This window comes from Onychomys torridus, chromosome 1, assembly GCF_903995425.1.
Source record: "Onychomys torridus chromosome 1, mOncTor1.1, whole genome shotgun sequence".
Lineage (NCBI taxonomy): Eukaryota > Metazoa > Chordata > Mammalia > Rodentia > Cricetidae > Onychomys > Onychomys torridus.
The window spans coordinates 162,577,034-162,602,099 of NC_050443.1; the positions used below are offsets into that span (position 1 = coordinate 162,577,034).

General features: G+C 40.9%; 1 protein-coding gene and 1 pseudogene across 4 annotated transcripts in view; one reads left to right on the forward strand and one right to left on the reverse strand.

Annotated features, from left to right (window-relative positions):
- Positions 1–8,702: 8,702 nt before the first annotated feature.
- Erlin1 (ER lipid raft associated 1) overlaps positions 8,703–25,066 on the reverse strand; it is a 35,640-nt gene continuing 19,276 nt past the window's right edge. For 3 of the 4 annotated variants that reach the window (XM_036170026.1, XM_036170009.1, XM_036170018.1), the window contains exons 8-12: positions 24,509–24,567; positions 22,586–22,677; positions 15,763–15,852; positions 14,531–14,610; positions 8,703–10,931 (exon numbers count right to left, since the gene is read on the reverse strand). In XM_036170026.1, coding sequence (XP_036025919.1) covers positions 10,710–10,931; positions 14,531–14,610; positions 15,763–15,852; positions 22,586–22,677; positions 24,509–24,567 — 543 coding nt within the window. In that variant the 3' untranslated portion in view covers positions 8,703–10,709. The remainder of the gene's footprint in view (positions 10,932–14,530; positions 14,611–15,762; positions 15,853–22,585; positions 22,678–24,508; positions 24,568–25,066) is intronic. The other variant, XR_004943290.1, reaches the window with a different exon arrangement.
- Positions 12,690–13,265, forward strand: LOC118588062 (annotated as a pseudogene).

The following is a 25,066-nucleotide window of genomic DNA, read 5'->3' on the forward strand; positions in this document are numbered from 1 at the left end:
TTTTCTCAGCTCTGAGAGTTCATTACACACAAAGTTGCATTTTACTTTTTATAGGTTTCTTAAAACTGTTAAGTAATTACACTCACAAACTCTGAAAAAAAAAAAAATCTAGGTTAGTTGCCCTGAGGTGGTTTGGAAGAGTTTCCTCGGATATCAGGTCTCTCATCTGTTAATTCTTTTGCGTCCATCAACAAGTATTTGAACAAACAAAACACAGTATAAACAAAGGAATGCCAGTTGTCCTTAAGAAGGGATGAATATGTGCTACAAGGTAGATGGACCAGGAAAACTCTATGCCAAGTGAAGTAGCCAGATACAAAGGGCAAATTCTTAAATGGTTTCACATGTATGAGATATCTCAAATGGGTAAATTAATATGCTACAGAATAGATAAGAGAGGTTCTGTGGTTGGGCGGTAGGAAAGGGAGACTACTGTGTTATAGGTACAGTTTTTGTTTGGGATGTTGGAAAGCTTCTGAAAATGTTGGTAACAGTAATGGTCATACAATATTATGCGTGTACTTAATTAATGCCACTGAATTACACACTTTAAACACATTTAAAAGCAAATGGCTTTTTTTTTCTTTAGATGAGGTTTTACTACATGGCCTTGGCTGCTTGAACTTATGGTAACTCTCCTGCCTCAGACTCCTGAATGTCGGAACTGTGGGTAAATGCTACCATACTGGACTAAAATAGTAAAATTTATGTTGTTACATATTTTACATAATAAATAATTCAAAATAAAAGAAAGTGTTGATAGCTGAAAAGTGCTACCTTGTTTTTATTTGTATCTAAAAATAATCAATCTCTGTTGATCCCAGGCTGGTCCTGAACTTATCTTCTGAGCACTAGGATTACAAGCATGTATCAATCTATGCTCAGCTCTTTAAAATAATAATAAAATAATAAATCTTCTGGTTATTGTTGGATTGTATGGCTGTTTCATAGTCTAATTTACTATTTGTTTGTTTGTTTGTTTTTCTGAGACAGGGTTTCTCTGTGTAGCCTTCACTGTCCTGGAACTAGCTCTGTACACCAGGCTGGCAGGAACCTGGAGGCATAGATCCACCTTCTCGGCCTCCCGAGTGCAGGGATAAAAGGCATATGGTATCACTACCCAGCCTAATTTACTGTTTTCAAAAATCTAAAAATCACAGTCTGCAGTCAAAATAAAAGCTAACTGCATATAGCACTAGAATTCTTGGTTCCAGCTTAGCTCATGCTCATCTCACAGCCAGCTCTGTATTGCCCACAGCAGATCATTCTTTACTTTTGTAGACAAGTTTGTTTGTTTGCTGAGATAGTTGATTCAACAGCGATAAACATGCTTAGAAAAGGCCATTTTAAAGATATCTAATCTATCAGGCCCTGACTATAATCTTGGAAAGCCTTGTTTCCAAGTTTTCTTTAGTCTTTGGAGGAACTTAACAAGGTAAGACAAGATTGAGGAGGCCCGCCATGACCTATGCTGCCCTTTCCTCATGACCCCTGCCTTTGGGGCTCCTTTTTGGTGTCCCCATCCTTACCTGTACTAGAGTTTACACTGAATTGTTTTCAATTCCTGAAAAGTTTTGGCACTGGGGTTTTCACAGTATCAGCTTAACCTTCTCATAAAGAAGGTTACAGCTCAAGATATATTTCACACACCATACAGCTTGTTCTTTTATACTGACTAGCCATTTTTAGTACAGAATAGTCATTAAGTGAAAACTTAGAACACTTTCATTACTCCTAAAGGAAATGCCACAATCATTTGCAGGCACTCATTTCTCCTCTCAGACTAAGGCAACCAACTTACTTTTCGGTGTTTTATGTAATTAGACTCTTACAGTATCTTGCCTTTGGGGTATGCTTCCACTCAGCATGCTTTCAAAGTCCATCCACACTGCCTCACTTTTCTTCATGACATGGTGATGGTCTGTCCACTCATCAGTTGTAGGATATGCTTCAGTGTTCTTGGATAGATGGCTGGAAGTGGAATCACTGGGACATACGGCGACCATTTAACATTTTGAGGAATAGTCAAGAAATGTCCCCAAGTAAATTACAACCTTACCAGCAATGTATAAGGATTCCAATTTCTTGCTATCATTTTTTTTATTGTCATTATAGGTAGCCTAGAGAGCATAAAGTGTTACCTTACTGTACTTCCCTAATAACTAATGGCACTGTCTTACTTAGGGTTTCTATTGCTGTGATAAATGTTGGAATTCCCAGGTACTCTTCCAGCTATATGACCACACATGCACAGTTCAGTAGCCAAGTAAGGGGCCTTACATCCTATGTAGTCTGTGCACTGCGTGATCACGCAATCTGCACATGCGTGGCATAGCTCCATAAGTCCATATGCACATGTGCAGGGGAATCCTGGGACTCAGACCCCTCTGCTTCTCCTCCTCCTCCTCCTCCTCCTCCTCCTCCTCCTCCTCCTCCTCCTCCCTACGCTCTCTCTCTCTCTCTCTGCACATGTCTTCCATGAGCCTGGTCACACTCTCTTCTGCCCCTCCCTCTCCCTTCTAATAAACTCTTGAGAGTGAGTTTTGTCGTGCCTTGTGACCTTTCTTGCACAGTAACAGTGGTGTTTATTAAAACCAACAATAAAACGCCATGACCAAAAGCAATTTGGGGAGGAAAGGGTTTGTTTCACCTTACAGCTTGTAGCCCACCATCCAGGGAAGTCAGGGCAGAACCTGGAGACAGGCACTGACACAGACGTCATGGAGCAACTCTGCTTACTGGCTTGCTTGCTGTGGCTTGCTTAGCTTGCTTTCTTATAGTATCCACTAGCCCAGGGGTGACACTGCCCAGTGAGCTGAGCCCTTCCATATCAATCAAGAAAATGTACCACAGGCCAATTATTGGGGGCATTTTCACAACTGAGGTTCCTAATTCCAAAATTACTCTATCCTGGGTCAAGCTGACTTAAAACTAGCCAGTGCAGACACTCAACAATTAAAAAAAAAAAAGGTTTTATGTGTATGAGAATTTGCCTGTATGCATGTTAAGTACACACATGTACAGTGTCCACAGAGGCCAGAAGAATGTCAGGTCTCCTGTTACTATGGTTACAAATGGTTGTAAGCTGCTATTTGGGTGTTGGGAACCAAACCCAGGTCCATCTTAAGTGCTCTTAACCACTGAACTATCTCTCCAGCCCCAACACTGAACACTTTACATGCTCTGTGTACGTTCCAGTTTGCACATCTGAATATTAGGTCACTGTATTCTTGGTAACCCAGTGTGAGTAACTGGTGCCTCAGTCATCTGTTTTTCACTGTTCTAGCATCACGATCTTCCCATTTAGGTACTCTTACCTTTAAAAGTCCACCTTCCCACAGACTGCTGAGTCTAGGAGAGCAGACTGTCTTATCACTGAGTTGACTGTAGTGGGCAGCTGTTTGGGCCATGCCCTGAAGCAGCGCCCCTAGTGAGGCAGCTGTAGCTGCTACACCTGCCTATGACCTGAGGTACCTGCCTCAGGGGTGTGGCCACTGGGTATCCTTAAGACCTGGGATGCACATGCACCCCCTCTCTTGACTACCTTGTGGTTTTGGATGCTGAGATCTTGGACCAAGCTGTTCAGCGTGGGACATAGCCCAGCTTTCCCAGACCCTACAATAAATCTCCTATGGTTGTAAGCTTACCCCCAAATAAACTCCTTTGATCATTAAACAGACTCCGTGGATTAATCACATTACCTGGCCTCATGATGGGCACCAACTGTAGCCAGATGTTTCTCTGATCCTGCCTGGCCCCGAGGTTGAGGTCCCGACGAATCTCTTCCACCTACAGTCCCTCAGCCACTTACAGAATAATACTCAGAAGCTTATATTAATTACAAACTCTATGACTTATGACTCAAGCTTCTTGCTAGCTAGCTCTTACAACTTAACTCAACCCATGTCTATTAATCTCTGCCTTGCCATATGGCTTTGTGGCTTACTGGTACTTTCACATCTTGCTTCTCCTGGCAGCAGCTGGCAGCATCTCCTCCAACTCCACCCTTCTTCTCTCTGTATCTCTGTTTGGATTTCCCACTTGGCTATAAGCTTTCTTGTCATAGGCCCAAACAGCTTTATTTATTATCCAATGGGAGCCACACATATTCACAGTACACAGAAAGATATCCCACAGCAGTTGACTGTTGGTCTGTTAACTTTCTCTTTTTTTGGTTTTTCAAGACAGGGTTTCTCTGTGTAGCTTTGGTGCTTGTCCTGGATCTCACTCTGTAGACCAGGCTGGCCTTGAACTCAGAGAGACCCGCCTCTGCTTCCCGAGTGCTGGGATTAAAGGCATGCGCCACTGCTGCCCAGTTGGTCTGTTAACTTTATTTTACATTGAGGTCTCCTAACACATACCAGGTTATTTCCTACACTTTTATTGGAATTTAACTTCATGTTCAAACTCTTTCTTCTGTTATATCAGGAGGGTTTCTGTCTCCACTGAAAAAGTTTTCTTGGGGTTCACCCCACAGAAATTATTTATGCTCATTTCTAACTGGCTGAATGCTGTCTCCTGGGGTATTAACTCTGTGCATACCTGGGTTGAGCATATATGGTCTTGGAGAATTCCTAAAGTGAAAACTCTTGAGGTGCTTGCATGAGGTGAAATGCAATCAGGGGAAAGTGAAGTAGTATTTGGCTGAACTGTCCAATACAGACATAACTCAAGTTCAGAGGTGTGGCTGAACAACACTGACAAGCACAGGGGAAATCAACATGCAGTTTGTCCAAATTTCCCTTATGTCTGAATTCCAATTCAGCTTAATATGTAACTATTAAGATGCAAATCCTGGCTGACCAGCAAATGGAGAAATCTGGAGGGCACTCTAGTTCAAGCAATTCTTTCAGTCTCTCAATTTATGCACCAAATACTTACTGCATGAAGGTTGTCTTCAGTGAGAGGTATGACCTGTGCAGGGGACTTTTTCAGTCAAGGTAACATTACAATACTGGGAACAGGAGGGCCACCTACCTGAATACAGGTGGTATGCCACAGTATCCACGATGCCCGATTTTATGCTATTCAGTTCCTTTTGGTCCATATAATGGAAGACTGCTGCTTTTCTAGGCTCCAAAAGGCTCATGTTTCTGCAGTCAGCTGTTATTTTGACCAGCTCCTTTAGAGAGCACTTCTTCCTGGCCCTACAGAGGGCAGAGAAAGCCAATCCATGGGTCACAACTTAACAAGTTACTAACCACTCATCCTTTTTCCTGGCCTCCATTTAGACTATCCCTCTGAAATCTCTCCTAAATTCAGAGCCTCCACTGTCTCAACTGCTTCAATGAACAAGGCTAAGGGCAGTGGTAAAGACCCTGGTCTATGGCATAGATCAAAGCTTTACTTTGCTACTTATTTTTGGTTCTGTTTGTTCTTTGAGACATGGTTTCTCTGTGTAGTCCTGGCTGTCCTGGAATCAGCTCTATAGACCAGGCTGGCCTTAAACTCAGAGATCTGCCTGCCTCTGTTTCCTGAGTACTGGGATTAAAGGTGTGTACCACCACTGCTGAGTTTACTTTGCTACTTCTTATTCACGTGATTTTTGGGTCCAGTGACCCTTCTAAACCCCAGGTGTAAGATGAAAGCGAACCTCTTAAGGTTGTGAGAATTCAAAGAGCATGCCTGCAAATGAGGACCTGTACCAGCCAGTAAACAGAAACTGCTATTGACAGGTGCTTGCAATGAGAAGGTTCTCATGCTTCCTAGTTCTGCTGAGGCAAGAGGATCCAGGAAATTGCGTTTCAGATTTAACACATTACTTCCCCATTGCCTCAAACACATTGCATAATCACCATTTTCATCTGGCAGCTTTCCATCCATCCTTTGAAACGGCTCAGATCACACATTGTTTCCTAGAAATCACCAGATTCTGTTGATCTTCACTGACCCTGCCATGCTACTCACCACTATTACACTTGTGCCTGTTTACCTGAACTGACCACCCACCTCCAAAACTACAGGTCTTTTTTGTTGCTTTAGCAACACAGCAGGTACCTAATTATGAGAGTGCATTTTCAACATTAAAAAAATAGAAGTGAAAAAAAAATGGATTAAGAGAAACAACGGCAAAGACAGGTAATAGTTCCAAAGAAATATGGTTATCATGGTCCCTTTGTGTTGTAACAATATCTGAGACTTGGTAATTTGTAACCAATATGAATAATGGTTATGGAGACTAGGAAGTCCCAAGATTGAGAGGACAGCAGCTAGCTGTCTTCTATACGTGCTTCAGCAAACACTGGCTTTCTCTTGTTGTTCATGGGGCTACACTAAGGGTTCCGTTTCCTTCTAATACCCCACCTTTCTATCAGTCTCCCCTTGCATTTTGCTATCTGCAGCTAAAAGAAGCCATGCAGCCGCTTCAAGATTATACACTGAAATGTGCCGGGCTCTGGGTTCAATCTCCTGCACAACAAAGAAATAACTTCTTCCACTAGAAATCTCAGAAAACAATCTTAAGATTCATCTTCTAAAACGCTACCTTGCCCTTCTTTTCAGCTTGGAAAACTGATAACCTTTACCCCAGCTCTCAACACTTAGTTCCCATTTCTGCTTCCCCAGAACAATCTTCAGCATGCCATCTGTGGTGTCTTAAAAGCCACTTTCCCTACAGCTCCCTTGCTGAGCCCTCCTGAGAACTTCCCTTGCTTGACATTCTGCTCACACAACCCAGGCTGTTTTAGCCTGCTTCTCCGAATCCCTCTACGCATTACCCAATTCCAAAACTATGTCCACACTTCCAGATACTTATTACAGCCACACTCTACTCCTCTGGAACCAATTTCTTCTCTTCGTTCATTTTGCATTGCTCTAAAAGAACACTGTAGACTGGGTAATTTATGACAAACAGCAATCTCTGACAGTTCTGGAGGCTGGAAATCCAAAAATGAGGACAATGCCTGGTGAATGCCTTCTTGCTGTACATATCATCTCACAGCAAAAGGCAGAATGTAAGAAACAGCAAGAGGATGGATGAGGGGGAAGGGAAGGAAAGGAGGGAGGTAGCACATTCACGGGGACAGTCTCCCTTTTAAAAAATGAACTCATCCTTGCCATAAAGGTCTTCATTCATTCCCTGCCCCGGCTGTCTCTCCTCTCTGGGCTCTCACAACCCGGTGACTGGAGGCTGTTCTCAAACTGTAGGCCACAGTAAGGAAAACAAGTAAAGTGTGGTTCTGAGTTATGGTCCGTGTAATAAAGGACACTAGGAGTGAGAGACTGACAGTTTGTTCTCCAGGCTTACACAAAGACAAGAGATCAAGAGAAAGCTAAGACACTGGCCAGGGCTATTGGAATGTTCCTCAAGGCTTGTGGCTGATGTTTAGAACTAGTCATCTTACCTCTGAAGATAAATATCAATGTATTTCACACTCACACTCATCAGGTACTGTGCTTATTCTCTGCTGTGGGGAATTTCTGGTCTACTCAGAGACGGAAACATATTGATTTCTACAGATTAGATAAACTAATATACCCTAGCAGCTACCATATGGAAATTACTCTCCTAGGTACAGCAACTTATTTTGCTAAAGATCTGCCCTGCAAGGATGGGTAAATAGTTTAGAGACAGTTGGTAACTTTCCATGATTATTTCGTAAGTCTTCATTCACATGAACTTAGCCCAGTTTCTAAGTCCTTTTGTTAAGACTACTTATTAGTTGATCAAGTTTCAAGGATCAAGCATCATCTCAGGGGTTAGCAATAGATACCATCCCCAGGCAACAGTCCCAGACACTGCCCTTATAGGGCCTGTGGTTTTTATGTGATAACAGACTCTGAGGCAGGATGCATGTTCATGCAGGTTAAATAGGAAATGCTAACTCTGAGCACACAGTTCAGGGTGAACTCTCTGAAGTGATGAAGAATCATTCAGAGTTAGCAAGGGAGAGCTGCTGCTGCCAGAGAAGAAAAGTATGCCAGGGCAGAACAAAGGGAAATAGAGGGAATGCACATTCATGGACCTTAGAGGCGAGTGGCTGGAAAGGGCACCAGGGCCAGATTGTAAAGCTCCTCACTTGCATACACTGGGTTTAAAAGCAAGTAGAGGTCACAACTGCAAATTCACACTTTCTTACAGGAGAGGGCAGAACTCACCTTAATGCCAAAGCCTATAGGATAACAAGTTCAAATTAGTAGCTACAGCTTCCTGGTCTGTGGCAGCTAATGTGGGATAATACAGGGGTGGATCTCAGAGGTGGAACGAAGGAACTCCTTCCTGGGATCTCCCAAATAGTCCCTATTGTCCCCAAAAGCACTGTTACAACTGTGCCCACAAGAGATGCTCCCTGGGAGAGAATCTAGGTCCAACCCCAACTCTGGTAACCTCCTAACTAATGAAGTTAGTTATGCCACAACACTACCACTTACAGTGTATACAAACTGCCTCCTCCTTTTAACATAAAACTGTTTTCCTAGTATAGGCTCTAAGGGGCACAATGCCTGCCTGCCTTCTTCAATGCCCTGCCCTTGACTTATCCCATAAACAATAGCAATGCTTATCAAGTTTTAGGAGTGAGGAAATTATTTTAAAAAAAATTATACCTGGTAGGCACTATTTTGGAAAAAGTATAAGCCTCTACAGTTAAGCTCAATCAGCAAACAAACTTGCTCTCTTGTTGAAATGGGCAAGAACAGTCTTAGAATCATGTTAAAACAACAGAAAAGCATGAAGACATATGGGGAAAACAAAATACACACAGTCACTGATAGGAAAATAATTTTATTTAGGTTCTTATTTTTAAAAAGGTAGTTTTCACATATAAATTTAGACTTAAAGATTACAGTGTATATTTACCAAAAGGAACATCCCTGAAGGATGGCCAGACTTAGTTCACTGAGTGGGCACAGGGACACTCACTCCATAGGGAGCTCAAGTGGAAGTGTTTTCTTTAATCTTTCACAATGGCACTTCCCTGTTCCTCAACCCGGCCAACAGGACCTGCGGCTGGTACGAAAACCCACAGCCATCACTTTGGGGCAATAGCATTTCACTAATGGGAATAAGAAACATCTTTAGAAATGAAAGCACAAAGCTCAATGATCCAGATATCCCACAACAATCATTATTTATCCGCAGCAACAATATGACAGGTATATTTATATAGTTCAAAAATTCTTATAACAAGGGCTAAAGAACATAAACTTCATGTAAGGGTAATTGATATAATTAAATGAAAAAATTATTTTATCCATATTACAAATGCCTCTACACTGTAAGGCCTAAGGAAAAGACGAATTCAAATCTGGGATTTCCTTTTCCAAAAATATGTTTGGCACAACCTTTTCACCCAGATCAATGGCTGAGAAGTCTCAGGAAGTGGCCCCACTGCTTTTCTGCCTGGCTTCACACAGTATACACAAGAGCTGTCAACAAGTTTGGCAGACTCAGGCCCACCTGTGCAGCATATGTTCCAGGAAAATTAATGACAGGGGAAATGGTCTGATGAAGTAGATCTCCTATAGCCACAGGTTAACTTTGTCTTCTTCTCATGGAAATAAATTCAATGGCTGTCCAGGAAGTCAATGGAATTCTGATCTCCTAGAGGTGAAAGTTGGAAAAGCAACTTTGATATCAACATCCCAGGGTCAGAGGGGAGGGAGACAAAGATGACCAAAGATGCTTTTGGGGTTACTTGGTTCCACACTTTGAGAACTACTTTAAGGAGAATCAGAATGTTAACAACCATGGCAGCCCTAGAACCCTGGCCTTTAGACAGAAGTGCTAGGGCAAATAATGTACCCCAAATCCAGTTTTAAAAATACAAACTTCCTGCAATTATGATATAATACTGTGCAGCAAATTAGGGATTGCACACTGCTCCTATGTCTGGTTAAAGCCTTGTCCCAGCTTTGGTCAGCCAAGACATCTAAGCAGTTGTCTGTGGCTAAAACCAGGCACTTTAGTCATACATGGGCTGGGGCAATGATGCTGACATCATACCTAATGGAGGAAACACAGGGCCCCACAGCTTTGATGCAGTGCAGGTTTTATCTCCCTTAAATTTCAGCTGCTTTCTCTGAGTTTACTAATGCAATAAACTAGTGATCAGGAATCTCTGTGAGAAACCTCTGGTTGGGTGGCAAAGTGCATGTCCCTGCAGACCACCAACCTGACTGTAGGAAAACAGAAAGGTACAATTTGTATCAAGTAAATGGTTGCTCAACTGGAAGATCATTTCCTAGGAATCCAGAGGTCTCGCTGTTAATCACATGAAGGAGTACTGGACTGGACGTTAAAGAGAGCCCAAGTGTCACCAGTCTTCCTGAACTTACCATCTTCTGGTGGTCTTTCCTCGGGTCTCCTGGCTCTTGAATGTCTGAGCACACACGTCCCCAGTGACCAATGTAAACATTATTCAACAGACCTCAGCTTTTGAAAAAAAAAACAAACAAACCAAACAACCAGCTTGTTGTATAGTGTTTGACATTCCAGTGCAGGCAGTATCTTAGTGTCACTTTCCCTCATTCATGAGTACCGGTTTACAAAGGAACACACACAGGATACTTCATAAAACTGTGGCTGAAAAGACCATTTGCGTGCCAGATAGCTGGTCCTATTCTGCAGTCAGCTGGCAAGCCAGGACTACGACAAGAGAGTCACAACAGAGTACAAATTCTCTGTGAATCTGAAGAGTCCATATAACCACTGTTCCCACTTAGTCCCTCGGGTCACATCTTGATATGGGAGAACATTTCCACCTCTTGCATCAACCTGTGTTCTCTTTGTTTTGGATGGGGCTCTCTCCAGAGGGTTCAAGAGCCTCCTCAGGGGGAAGGGAGCCTTCTCTTCCAGTCCTAACATCAGAATATTTCAAAGCACAAGAGGAGTCCACGAACATGTTAGGGATGTTGCTGCCAAAGTAGATCTTACTGTTAGAAGCAATGGCCTGGTACTTCTTGAGCTCCAGATATTCGGGGGTCAATTTGTGCTGTGTGGGGTAAACAAGAGCAATGGAATTAGAATCGTTTGGTGGCGACAGTCATCTCTTCTTCCTGGCTGTTCTCCTGAGTAACATGATTCAACTTGGAATGTCAGCCAGTGACCCTATTTTACTTTGGAGTGTGGCTAAGTTCTTAACTAAAATTCCTTTAACAAGCTCCCATCTTAATGCAGGATAAGCTGTATTTTTTTAAATAGATTTGGTGATTAAATAATATGTATTTCTTTTGTGACTTATTAAGTGGTTTACATGCATTTTCTATCTCATGTAGCTTTCCTCAACCAGGAACTGACACAGAATTTCTACTGATTTTCTTGAGAGATGTACACAAGTCAACAGATCAGTGTTAGGGCTTCCAAGGAAAAGCCTAGGTTCACAATAACCAGATGTCTTAGTGACTCAACTTTTTCAACCAAATTTGAGAACTGGAATATGTCAAACAATCACTTAATCAGGCACCTTGACTTTATCTAGAAGCTGGCTGCTTAAATCATTTGTGGTAAGACGATGTTTGTCAACCCCACTAGAACTGCTCCTACCAACATTTAATTTTTCAAACAGGACCTCACATATCTCAGGCTGGCCTCAAATTTGCTATGTAGCTGAAGATGACCTTGAACTTTTAATATCCCTGTTTTTACCACCAGATTACTGGGATTCCAGACATCTGTCACCAAACCCAGGTTTATGTGTTGTTACCAAACCCAGAATCAAGCATGCCAGCCAAGCACTTTATGAACTAAGCTATATTGTCTGTCTCATTCTCAGTACTTTGTGTAAATCACAGTGTAAGATATATCCAACCAAACTTGGTTTTGGTTTAAAACTCTTTCCTTGTTCCCCAGAGTATGTGCTCAGTGTTCCCCAGGACCACCCCACTAGTCCTGTCTTCCTTGTCCTTTGCAGTGCCAGAGGCTCCCTCTCTGCACTTCAACAACTTTCAGTCCAGCTGATTCTTATCCTGTCAAAACATTGCAATTAAATCTAGACACACTGTACAACTAAATTACTTCTTAAAGCCCTTTTAATACATGCTATATGAGTGGCATTTCTCAAGATAGCATAAAATGATGACCCATTTCAGAATAAGTTTGATCTTAATAGTAAAGTCTTTTATTTTTAAAAAAGACACTTTATTTTTGTTTATATGTATGTTTGCATGTGCATATGTGTAGATGGCTGTGAAAGGCAGAAGACAGATCTGACAGCTCCTCCTAGGGCTGGGGTTGTGAGCCACCCAATGTAAGTTCTGGACACTGAACTCTGGTCCCTGGAAGAGCAGCAAGTACTCTTGATCACTTAGCCATCTATTCAACCCCAATAAGAAGATCCTGATGCTTTGTCGGGCCAAATTCTCCTACTGCCAATGTGAACTGTTAGATATGTGAATTTCCCATCTTGTTTTTATCTTGACAAAATTCCATTCTGTTTCCTCTGATATCAAATATGTTTCTAAATTTATACTGGTTTCTAAAATTCTGACAATGTACATTATGCCAACCTATCATTGCTTACCGTTTCCATTTCTTCTAATTTATGTCTTTCTTTTCTAAATTGATTTTAATCCTTCAAACTGCATGATCTACTTAGCAGTCTCAGTATTGCACACATAAGAAAACGTGTGTGTGAGGAGGAGGAGGAGGTGAGAGAACAAGTACTACAGGCATGCAGTAGGAAAGGCCGGGAATGCAAATGTACACACACACCATAGCCTTCAAAGTGAGAAGTGTCTTGCACTTCGCTGGGATGATGGTGCTGGGCAGCAGGACAGCAAAGGGGACAAAGGTGAACGAGAGGCTCTTGGAGAAGAGGCTCACGGGAGCGAGAGAAAGGGATGGAAACCCAGTGCCGACACTCAAGTGGGAGCTTCTGTGGCACAGGACTACAAGGTGAACTTGGGAGTCCAAGCTTGGGAAGACAACTGTCATTAACAAGACGACCCACGGTCTGAAATGGGAGGCTACTACTGCAATGTCTGTGGCTGCGTGCTGAAGGATTCCATCAATTTGCCAGATCACACTGATGAAAAGAAAAAGCAGCAAAACCTGGGTATGTCTGTGGGTGGAACAACATTCCACTCTGTCAGGTGAAGAATGCTTTGAGGTCAACAAGAAGAAGATGGAAGAGCAGCAGGAAGATGATGATTCTGAGAAAAGGATGAAGGAACTCAGAGAAGAGGAAGGAAAGGCCAAAGCACACAAGAAAGAGAAACAGGAGGAGAAAAGGAGGGCTGAAGAAGACTTGACATTGGAGGAGGATGATGATGAGAAGGCAGCTGGGATGGGCTTCTCTGGCTTTGGGTCCACCAGGAAGAATTACTGAGGCGTTCTCTTTGGCCTATACTGGACCTAACTCTGAGTGTGTGCTGAGGTGGGGTGTGGTGTCATTTTGTTTTAGGGTACTGGAAAAAGTCCTTAAGAGTGTTAATGGGCAGGGCTGGAGGGTGGGTGTTTGTGGTTTCCCTCTGCGTTGGGAGAGGGCACAGGATGTAGAGGAGATGCTGTGGCAGATTCTGTCAGCCTCAGTATATTACTGGAGTCACAGAACCTCTGCCCATCTGCAGTGCCTCTTAGAGGCCTCTCTCCCTCATCATCTATCTGATCTCTTGTCTGAACATCCTCCTTTGTCCTGTACTCTGCCTTTGTTTTCATCTTGACTCTTATTCAGCCTGCAACAGAAGGGTTGTCTGGCCTAGCCTTGGCCAGCTCCCCCTCCCATCCTGCCCAGCGGTTCTCTAGTCACCTGTGCATGCATGTGACTTCTGCCTGGGTCAACGTGTGTGCGGGTATGTGTGCATGAGATGTCGCAAAGAGGGGCCTGAGCTAGAATCTCAGAGCACTGCTGCTGTGGGGCCCAATGTCCTTGGGCTCCTCGGTGCATGTGACAGGAAACTGAAGGAGAGGAGCGTTTGGTGTGGCTTGTGTCTATTGAATTTTAAACCTTGCTTCTTGTGTTTCACTTCACTGAGGATTTCTGTTGTCTTCCTAGGAAACAGGAAGGTTCTTAAGAACCTGTTTGAGGCAAAAAAAGAATGAAAACAACAAAACAAGACAACCCTAAAACCAAACAAACTAACTTAGTCTGGGAAACTGGTTCTTAGACACTGAACATATACAATAAAAGACACTGTCTAGGAAAAAAGAAAGAAAGAAAAAGTATCTCACCCCCCCAAATTGCAAGTATGTCTCTGATGGGAAACCCTGCTCTAAGTTCAGCTTCTATCCTGGAAAGCTACCTATGTGGGAAGCTAGCTTAAAGGAGTTTCCCTCTTTTCTAGTCATTCTCTCAAAAGATCTTCAACTTCTCAGAGCCCCTACTTAGAGTACAAATGAACCGCTTTGTGGCATTTGACCTGTGCTTATGCATCTGCTTATCTTTTATTCCAGCTCTTACTTTTATAAATAACAGAGAACATTCCCTCCCTAACCCATGGGTATCACAATGTCTTGCTAAGTAAATGGTTGATGATGGGTTGTCCACTACCTTTTTCTGACACCAAGTACAATTACTTCTACTGCATTAGAACCCATGAAAAGTGAATACAAACCAGCAACAGTCACTAGGGAAATGGCATGCAAAGCAGTCACCTTATTTGAAGTGGCATATTTGTGTGCAGCATAATACTCAGCATCTGCTTTCGCCTTCTCTCGGGCCAGGAATGCAGCATCTAGCAAATAAGAGTCATGGCAAGTTTGAAACAAAAGAGAATTTCCACTCTACTTCCTCATCTGGGTAAGAGTACCTTTCCTACTGCTTAATATTTCAATACTTGGCCTCATTTTAAGTTATATATAATATTAACAACTTTTCAAAATCACAATCTTCAGGACAGCTCCTTTTCAAGGGGAATATGTTCATCACTGTTAAACAACAACTTTTTGAGTTGACTCATTTTCTGCTCTAAATGGTTCCTTTTTCTTCTGTCTGCCTCCAACTTCCCATCACCAAAAGCCTTACCCTCCATCTAGGCAGGGTTCAGCAAAATAACCATGTCTAGACATAAAAACTCCACTCTATTTATTGCATTATTCCCATTCTCACCAAATTTAATCTAGAATCAATTAACACAGAGAGATAAACAGCTGTATTTTGAACATTAAAAAATTATTTTAAAGTGTGTGCGTGCCCACGCGCATTTGTGTCCATGAGAAGAGTGCCCCTAGAGGCCAGAAGAAGGTATCTGATCTCTTAGATCTGCTGTTACCGACAACTGAGGACTATTTGACATGGGTCTTAAAACTGAACCCAGGTCCTCTGCACAAGTAGTATGTGTTCTTTAACCACTGAGCTATCTCCCCTGCCCTTACCTTGCACGTTCTTAATTTTTTTTTTTTTTACTTTATTTCATGTATATGGGCATTTTACCTGCATGTGTCTCTGTGTATTATGTGTATACAAAAGGGTGTTGGATCCCTCTGGGACTGGAATTATAAACAGTTGTGAGCCCCCACAAGGGTCTGGGGATTGAACCTGATCCTCTGGAAGAAAAGCCAGTGCTCTTAACCACTGAGCCAACTCTCTGGGTCTTTGTTTCATACATCCTTAACAAACGATTTTGAGGAATTCTTATATTTCATCAGAGAATAAAGTGGGAGCTAATAAACTCCACTGTAAGAAAGGAAATGAAAGGCTGAGCTACTAGAGTCATAGTCTAAAACAGAGCTAGATTATAAAGTGCTTTTTGTTTGTTTGTTTTTTGTCTGGAGTATCTGGCTAGCTACTTCCTCCAGACCAGAATCTTACAGCTTTCCCTCACAAGACATAAAAGCACTGGTCCTGAAGCAGAGAGGTAGTCCAGACACTCAAACTCCAGCCTTACCTTCAATCTCAGAAATACGCTTTTCAGTCTCTTTCTCCATCACCTTCTGCTGAAAGCGGATCTTCGCCACTTGTGCGATCTTCTCTGCTTCTACAACAACAACAACAGAGATGCACACTTGGAATCAGCGGTACAGCCTCTAACCTTCACGTGGCTTTATGGCTAACTGCTGCCTGAGGTGCTATCTGTTCTAGAAATGGGGGGGGGGGGTCCTTTCTTTCTCTGTTGTCCTCTTGGTAGTGAATGCTTTGTGAGAAGGAGGCTGCAGAAGGGTTAACAGTTTCAGACTTTCATGAGTCTACAGCAATGGTTCACAAACTAATGGTAAAACAACAGGACAAAGACGGAGCAATCCAGACTCATGGCAACACAGGACAACTGCATTAAGTGGCAAGAGAACAACAGACAAGGAAAATTCAACCAAGAAGGTGTTTAGTAGGAAACAACACAACCTGGTAGGGATATGCCAGGAAGCATAAAAGATGACACACAGGTACAAATGAAAAACTACAGGGCCAGACAATAAGAGAAGACAACCAAGAAAGCCTGTGTTTTGAGTGACAAGCTACACAGTTTAGTTTTAACATATTCAGGATCTACTATTAAGTTGCCATCAAGAATATGAAATAAGGAAAAGAATATCAAAGAAGGAATAGTCTTACTGCTGTAAAGATAAAACAGAAATTAGTTACTTAAAGTAACAAGCATTCATAGTGAGCACAGTAGCTGCCACATCCAAGTACACACAGGAAAAACTAAACACTTTTAGTAAACCTCTGTCCAAACCAGAACTCCCCAGACCAAACAAGAAAGACTAATTACACTTGAAATTCTATCACTGTAATTTAAAAAAAAATCTCAATTTTCCCTTTCAGCCAAAGATGTTGAGGACATATGGTCCTCTGTGGTCACAGGTTTCTCATCTGAAGATTCAACCAAATGCAGATTGAACATACTCAGAAATTAAACAAAATGTGTATACTGAACATAAACATTTGTTCTTGTCATCATTCCCTAAATGGTACAGAATAACAACTGTTTATATAGTACTTGAATTTTAACAGGTATAAGTAACCTAGAGATGATGTAACGTGTATGAGAAAATGTACCAAACTTAGATGAAACACATTCCATTTTCTATAAGGGACTTTGTAGACTGTGGTGTGGAAGCCCAAAGGCCCCAAGAAATACTTATCTTATCTCTGGCTTCTGGGGAAAAACATGTAACAGAGAGGAAAATTCCCAATAGCTTCCCTTTTTTCAGAAGGCAGTATCCTTTAAAATTATCCCAGAACCCAGTAGAGTGAAATCAGTCTGTATACACTAACTAAAAAATAAATTATAGGCTGGACATTTAGCTATAAGCATAATAAGCTCAAGATACACCACTCTGCATTTCATGGGAAGAAACCAATGAACAGCATGCCAGACTTGGAGAGTTCCAGAAAAGTAGAAGTAGACAAATGAGAAAATTCCTTTAGGTAACACCTTAAACTACTAGGTAAAACATAACAAATTTGTCTTTAACTGCACAGCAAGTTTATAAGACAGAATGAACGCCCTCAAGTGACACAGCAAAAGAAGAGCTGAGACTCTGTATGGTAGCAGCTCTGGGGTGGTTATTTCACAAGAAAGAAGCACTTGGGCAGTGCTCCAAACAGGACCAGATACGGCCTTGCACATTCCAACTGACTTCCAAATAAAGCCAAGACCTCTAGAGACTGCAACTCCAGAGGAATGGAGACTAAAGACCTCCACGTGCCAGCCTCACAAGAGCTGGAGAACAACTAAACAGTTACTTAAGAAGGAGGAGGGTTTTACAAGCAGAAGAATGACTACCCAAAAAGAGTAACTGGTTCAGTGGCATGCTTGTAATTACATACAAGAGGCCAAACAACAATGTAACATACTGCCAAAATGATAAGAAAAAGTAAAGTTAGTTTGTTATAGAACTGTAGTCTCAAGTACCATCCGAGGATGCAGTGTGAGCACTTTTGACCAAGGAAGACTGAACAAGCTTAGCCTTCACCAGAAAAACAAAACAACAACCAACTAGCAGAAAAAAAATGAAACCGCAGCAGAGGAAAAGGTCACTTAACACTCTCAAGTTGAATGAAATGTTCACTCACCAGTAGTGAGTCTCTAGCTATGGAAAGAGAAACCACAGGAAAACAGAGGACAGAGCAACAACAGCACATGAGACGTAAAAGGAGCATCTCCAAGGATTAGTCAAGAGGAGGACAGAGAATATCATTAACTTTGGGTTTTACTGATTCAGATAGACTTAACATTCCACAAGTGATGATGACTAGTTGTACATTCCAGAAGCAGAATGTAAACCTTCCAGTCAAATAAAAGAAAAAAAAATGAATAAAGACAATTCACAATGAAAAAAGAAGTAGAGAAAAGATGCATGGTAAATAGCATATAATTGAGTGATAATATACAAATCTAAATACAGTAGCAACTACAATAAATAGAAAAAGACTACAACTCACCAGTTAAAAGACAGATTCTCACATTGGATAAGATTACAAAATCCAGCTATATGCTGTTATAAGAGACACACCTAAAACATAATGACACAGAAAAGTTCAAAGTAAAAGAACGGGAAGACATACCAGGAAATAGGCAAGAGAAATCCAACATAGCTATGTTATCATCAGACAGCATAAGCCTTATGCCACAAAATATGTTTAGAGATAAAGAATGTTATTATAAACCAATAGGAAATCTCCAGAGAGATTAACAACCCTGAGAGTACATGCCCTCAATGATAGAGACTCAAAATAAAGAAAAAATTATAAGTCAACAAATATTGTAACAGGAAAATTTAACACAATGTTCTTAGTAAACTGATGGTACAAGACAAAAATGAGAAGAACACAGAAGATGTGCTCAATCACCATAGAAACCTGAATCCAGCAAATAGGGACTATACACTCAGCCCTTTGCAGCCCAACCAGGGCATTTACAGAAAAGGGCTGCAGAGCGAATTTCAACACACAACAGACGTTATCTTCTGACTGTAAATGACACTGAAAATCAAATGGTAGACTCTCAAAAATCACTGAACCAAAAACTGAAAAAGTAATACATATAACTCATGGATGAATGATGAAATTATAATGAAAATATCTTAAAGAAAACTGAACACACATAAGCAAAAGAACAATCACCAAACAAATCCTTCAAGACCAAAGCAGTACTCAAAGAAAATTTATACTCCTACAAGCTTCCACTAAAAACAAACAAAAAACAAAAAAGAAAAAATGCAAAAGTCAATGAATTAAGCATCTAACTTCAGATTTTTTTTTTTAAAGAACTAATGAGTAAATTCAAAGTATGCAGAAAGAAGAAACTAACAAAAATTCATAGAATAACATTGGAAAGAATGCATAAATCAAGCAAGCCAAAACTAAAAAGCAGGTCTCTGAAAAATAAATAAGAAAGATGGAGACCAATCCAACAAAAAAGAATATACAACGGAACAATGTAAGGGAAGGTGGACTATGGTTCAAAGCCACAGTGGATTCTGTGAGTCCATTTCCCCATCTGAAGTATTATATAAAATAGACAATTTTTAACAACAACAAAAAGTTTCTAAACCTTAAAAAGAAATGTAATAGAGAAATGAAATTAGGTTGGATGTTACCAAAGTACAAGCAAACAAAACAGCACAAACAATACTAAAGCAAAATGTTTTATGGATCCCATGAAACCCATGAAAAGGAAACAATGTATATCATATACAAAATGTTCTAGTAAATAAATGCTCTTCAGGTTATTCTGAGGTTGGAAGAAACAAGGCACACAACAAAAAACATACTCCTAACCCCCAAACAAAATACAAATAAGCAAAGATGATAGAGCATATAAGAAAACTAAGCTGATCTCATTTATAAAAAACAAAAGTAAAAATTCTTTAAAAATTATCAGCAAATCTTATAAGAGCTTAAGGTGGACTTTCCATAATCATGACTGAGTAGGTTTAATAGAGTAACAAGAAGATTCAGTAACATAACATCTAACAATACAATCCATCATATTAACAGCTTAAAAATCATAGGTTCAATTCAATATATATACAAATAACTTAGTTTTAACAGGAATTCTTAACAAGGGCTCTTGGCAAGCAAGAACGGAAGGAAACATCATTAAACAGCAAATGTTAAGACAGCAATTGTTACTGGAACTATTTAGAGATAAAACAAAAAAGCCTGCTCTTGTGTACTCTGTATGGGAGGCCATAGCTTAAAGCAGTAAGAAGAAATGAAGAATGTGGTGATCATATACAGAAGAAAATAGGATTATTGATATCTAAAGACAACATGATTGCTCACAGGGAAACCAAAGACACTGTTCAGAATACTAGCATTTTTGCCGGGCGGTGGTGGTGTACGCCTTTGATCCCAGCACTTGGGAGGCAGAGCCAGGCGGATCTCTGTGAGTTCAAGGCCAGCCAGGGCTACCAAGTGAGTTCCAGGAAAGGCGCAAAGCTACACACAGAAACCCTGTCTCGAAAAACCAAAACAAACAAACAAACAAATAAATAGAATGCTAGCATTTTCAACAAAATTGCTAACTAAAAATAGCATATCTACACACACACACACACACACACACACACACACACACACACACACAGACACTTGAGAATAAGTGCATGTAAAAGGGCCTACTTATTACAGAAACAAAAGTTTAAAAGGTTACACAGGAATGAATTTCTTTCTTTCTTTGAGACAGGGTTTCTCTGTATAGCCCTGGTTGTCCTAGAACTCGCCTGCCTCTGCCTGCTGAGTGCTGGAATTAAATGAGTGTGCTACCACACCTAGCACCAAGGGAATACATTTCTAATAAATTCCAGGGACTTTAAGATTATAGCCCTCCCCCCTTTCCAGTTTTCATGTGTGTGGGAGCACAGGCATGTGGAGGCTGAGGCTGATATTAGTAGTCATCTTTGGCAACTCTTCCATTCATTAAGGTAGGGTCTCTAAATGACACCAGAGCTCGTCTATCCCGTCTCTGCCTTGGGAGACTGGAATTAAAAGTGGGCCACGAAGCCCCTCTATATTTTCATGTGTTTCTGGTATTCAGAATTGCAGTCTTCATGCTTACACTTTACACCCCAGTCATCTCCCTAACCTTAAGCTATGATACTTTTAAAAAGACATTTCTCATAAATAGAAATATAAGATTTGTAAGACTCAGTATCATATATTTCCATTTTCTCCAAATCAGTGTACATTCAATGTAATTCCAACAAAAATCCAGAGTATTTTACAGAACTGAGCTAGTCCTTTTAGTCTCATGGCTAAATCTAGGCCTAGTATAGTCAAGCTACCCACAGGACTAGTTCAGAACAGTCAACAGTTACAGCCAACAGGAACAGCTAAGGGAAACTCCAGATAGCAAGAGCAACAGGGAAGCTACAGAACAAGGAGTTAAAACAAAATAGAGATCTTAGGATCAGAACAAATTATGTGTAATATCTTACTGTATAACATAAAGACATTCAAAAAGTGGGAATAATGAACTACTCAATAGTATGAGATAACTGATTGCCATTTGGAAAAAGTAAAGCCAAATCTCTTTCACAGTAAACATTAACATAAATCCCTTATGGATTAAAGGTTCATACACAAAGAAACAGAAATTTAAATATTTTGAATAAAATTGGTACCTGTGGAAGCAAAAAAACTTGTAAACAAGATAAGGCACAAACCACTGGATTTTTGATGAACTAGACTATATGAACATCAAATTTATATACCTCAAAGATATCTCAGCTCAAAGATAAGCCACAAATCAAGAAAAGATAATTTGCAATGCATAAATATGGGGAAGGATCAGTACTCAAAATATATAAAGAACACCATAAACCAGCTCAAAAAAAGCAGTAAATAACTGGTTTAAGATACTAAAAGGGTAATATACCTTAAAGGGGAAAAAAAAAAAAACAATCAACAATTTTACCACTAATCAGGGATTTTAAAGCTGAGCGCATGTGATACTCTCTCTGTCCATCACTGAACCGACACGAATGTTTGTCGTCTGGTAACTCCAAGAGGTGAGGAGGACATGGAGGAAGGAGAATGCATTACAGCAATAGAGAAACCAGAACTCAATGCTGAAATCAGGGAAGACGGAAGAAGCAGGGAGAGAACAGCTTGGCAGCAAGAGAACCCCGAACATATGCACACACTGTGACTCAGCAATTCTGCTCTGCGCAATGTTCTCTACAACCACCTACCACAAAAGTACCTTTATTCCTTGAATTACAATCTAGTAGGAGCCGACAGATTACAAACTACAATAAAAATGAATTATTAGAAAAGTGAATTTAAAACAAAACATAAAATTATAAGCTCTAAAATATTAGATTCACCAAAAAAAAAAAAACTTTGTGAAGATGCTTTAAGAACGTCCTGAGTTCTCTCAGTAGATAGGCACTGCCCCACACCCCCACGCTGACCTAAGCTATCTAGGAAAACTCCTGCATGTGTGCTCAGAGACGCTGAGAAGGACAGTCACACAGTGGTGCTCTAAAAACAACAGACTAGAAAGCAACTCTTCTGCAGGAGTTCACAGGAATGAACTTACACTACAAACTGAAAAGTAACTAGGCTAGGCTTCATAACCTACTAGCTTCACTTACTTTTACAGGTTTAAGGACATCTGGATATACAATGGAGTCTCCAGGATTCTCCACTACATACAATGCTGTCTTGAGTCCTCTCATTACCCAACAAGAAACTGATAAAGAACAGGACCAAGTCACAGTAGCTACAGTCAGAGACGCTGGTCACAGAAACCCAAGTACCTATAACGGCCCTTTTCCTCTCCGTCTCAGCTTCCTTCTCCACAACCTTCTGTTTCTGCGCAGCTATAAGCAGCTTTGTTTTCTCTGCCTCCCTGGAAGGAAAACATCATACACATCAGAAAAGGTGCTGCCTTCCCTTCCCTCCCTCTCCCCTCTGTGTGGTACTGGGGATAAAGCACAGTAACATGCAGCTTTGAGAGTGTAGCTCAAGCTTCTCATGTGTGGCCTTTTGAATAAGGACAGAGAGGGGAGAGAAGGAGGAAAGGAGACAGGTGGGGCGATGAGAGGTGGAGGGGGAAGGGAGAACCCACAAAATTCACTGATTAGTAGAAGCAATCATATCTAAAGTTTAAGACATCCTGATCCTTGAACAACATTTCTATTAGCAGCTCAGATTCATAACCTACCTCCCAGCTTGATACGTTATGCTTTATACTCTTAAGTACAGCTCTACAATGAAACAGGAGAAACAAACTCTGCACAACAGACGACAGACTAGGAACAAAAAGGACTCAGGTTTACTACACCACAGGGCAGTATCACTCTTTCTTTGGACCCTGAATCTAAACTCCTGTGATATTCTGTGTGTGTGTGTGTGTGTGTGTGTGTGTGTGTGTGTGTGCGCGTGCGCGTGTTTGTGTGTGTGTGCTCACATGCTTGTGTGTGCCCTGGGAATTGAACTCAGCCTTGTGTATGTCAGGTAAACAGGCACTTTGTCACAAGTCACATCCCCAGCCCTTGTCTATTGTATTCCTGGTTTTTAAATTTAGCATCATCTCTTATTTCTTCTCAAAAGCCAAAATTTCTAAAGATGTTTGTCTCTTCTTTTCACCCTGAGAATACTGCTGTTTCAAATATTTTAAGTATTATCACAAAGAGATCCTCTGAAACACTTAGAAACTAATCCTGTACCAGGTAAATAACTTCTTTCTAGCCATTTCTGGAGACATAAAAAAGATACCCTGAAGACAACTCAAACTCAGGCAAGATCTCCCTACAGGCAATGTGTAAAGACCCAGATTTGACTGACTCACTCTCTCTCTCTCTCTCTCTCTCTCTCTCTCTCTCTCTCTCTCTCTCTCTCGCTCTCGCTCTCGCTCTCTCTCTCTGTCTCTCTCTCTCTCTCTCTCACACACACACACACACACACACACACACAAACACACACACAGATCCCTAAGCTTTATACCCAAGTTAAGTATCTACTCATTAAAAAAAAATCCTCTTTAAAAAAATGGGTATGGTGGGCGGCGGTGGTGCACGCCTTTAATCCCAGCACTCGGGAGGCAGAGGCAGAGGCAGGTGGATCTCTGTGAGTTCGAGGCCAGCCTGGTCTCCAAAGCGAGTTCAAGGAAAGGCGCAGAGCTACACAGAGAAACCCTGTCTCGAAAAACCAAAAAAAAAAAAAAAGAAAAGTGTAGGGGTGTTTTGCCTGCTTTCTTGTCTGTGTACCATATATTTGCGGTGCCCACAGAGGCCTGAAGAGGGCGTTGGATCCCCAGGGACTGGAGTTAGAGACAGTGCTGGGAAGTGAACCTGGAGGCCTCCAGAGGGGCAGCCAGTGCTCTGAACTGTTGAGTCACCCCCCATTCTTACCATTCTAATAAGCTAACAAAAAGGGCGTTCTTTTCAATATTAACAGGCTTCCCTGTTTTATTAATATTTCATTCAAGGCTCTATTTATAACTAGATTATAGTTCCTTGTGTCTCAGCAATTATTTCACAGCAAACTGCATCATTGAGTACTGTTCTGGAAATGTCCATACAAAAAAGAGAAATCTAGTGAGTGTTTACTGGGCATTATGATACAAAAGGAAACATTACTAAAGATTGAGCATTTCCTTCTACGTTTTCCCTAGACTGCTATATTAATATGTAAATAGCTCTAAAAAGAAATATTAGGAGCCCATGAGTGTTACTCACATTAACTCAAAATTTCTTCTTATGGCTTCTGGGATTTTGGGTTTTGTAACACGCACAGCCTTAATAAAAAAAAAAAAAAAAAAAAAAAAAAAAGAAAAGAAAGAAAAGTCAAAATATATATGATAAATAAGTCTTCAAACCAGGCATGGTAGCACACATATAATCCAAGCCCTTAGAAGATGAAGGCAGGAGGATCAGGAGGGAGTCAAGGTCAGACTGGGCTACACAGGCATACCTATCAAAAAAACAACAAAACTCTAAACAGAGGCAACAAGTCTTTAACCACACCTCCTAAAGATCAGCTCCTCAAATGACACTAGCTTAAATAATGCTAATTTACGTAGGGGTCCCACTAGCAAATCTACTTTGCATGCTGTCAGACCAAGAGTTAAAGATAACTACCTACTTACTTAAATGGGGTCTGACCTCAAGAGAAAACCACCTTACTCATGGAGGAAATAAACCAGTTTTCCTTAGAAGACAGTTTACAAAGCTCTGTAGTTGGGTAATTTTGCTTTCCATTTCAAATTTGCAAACAAAGAAAAAGCAGTCAGTCAA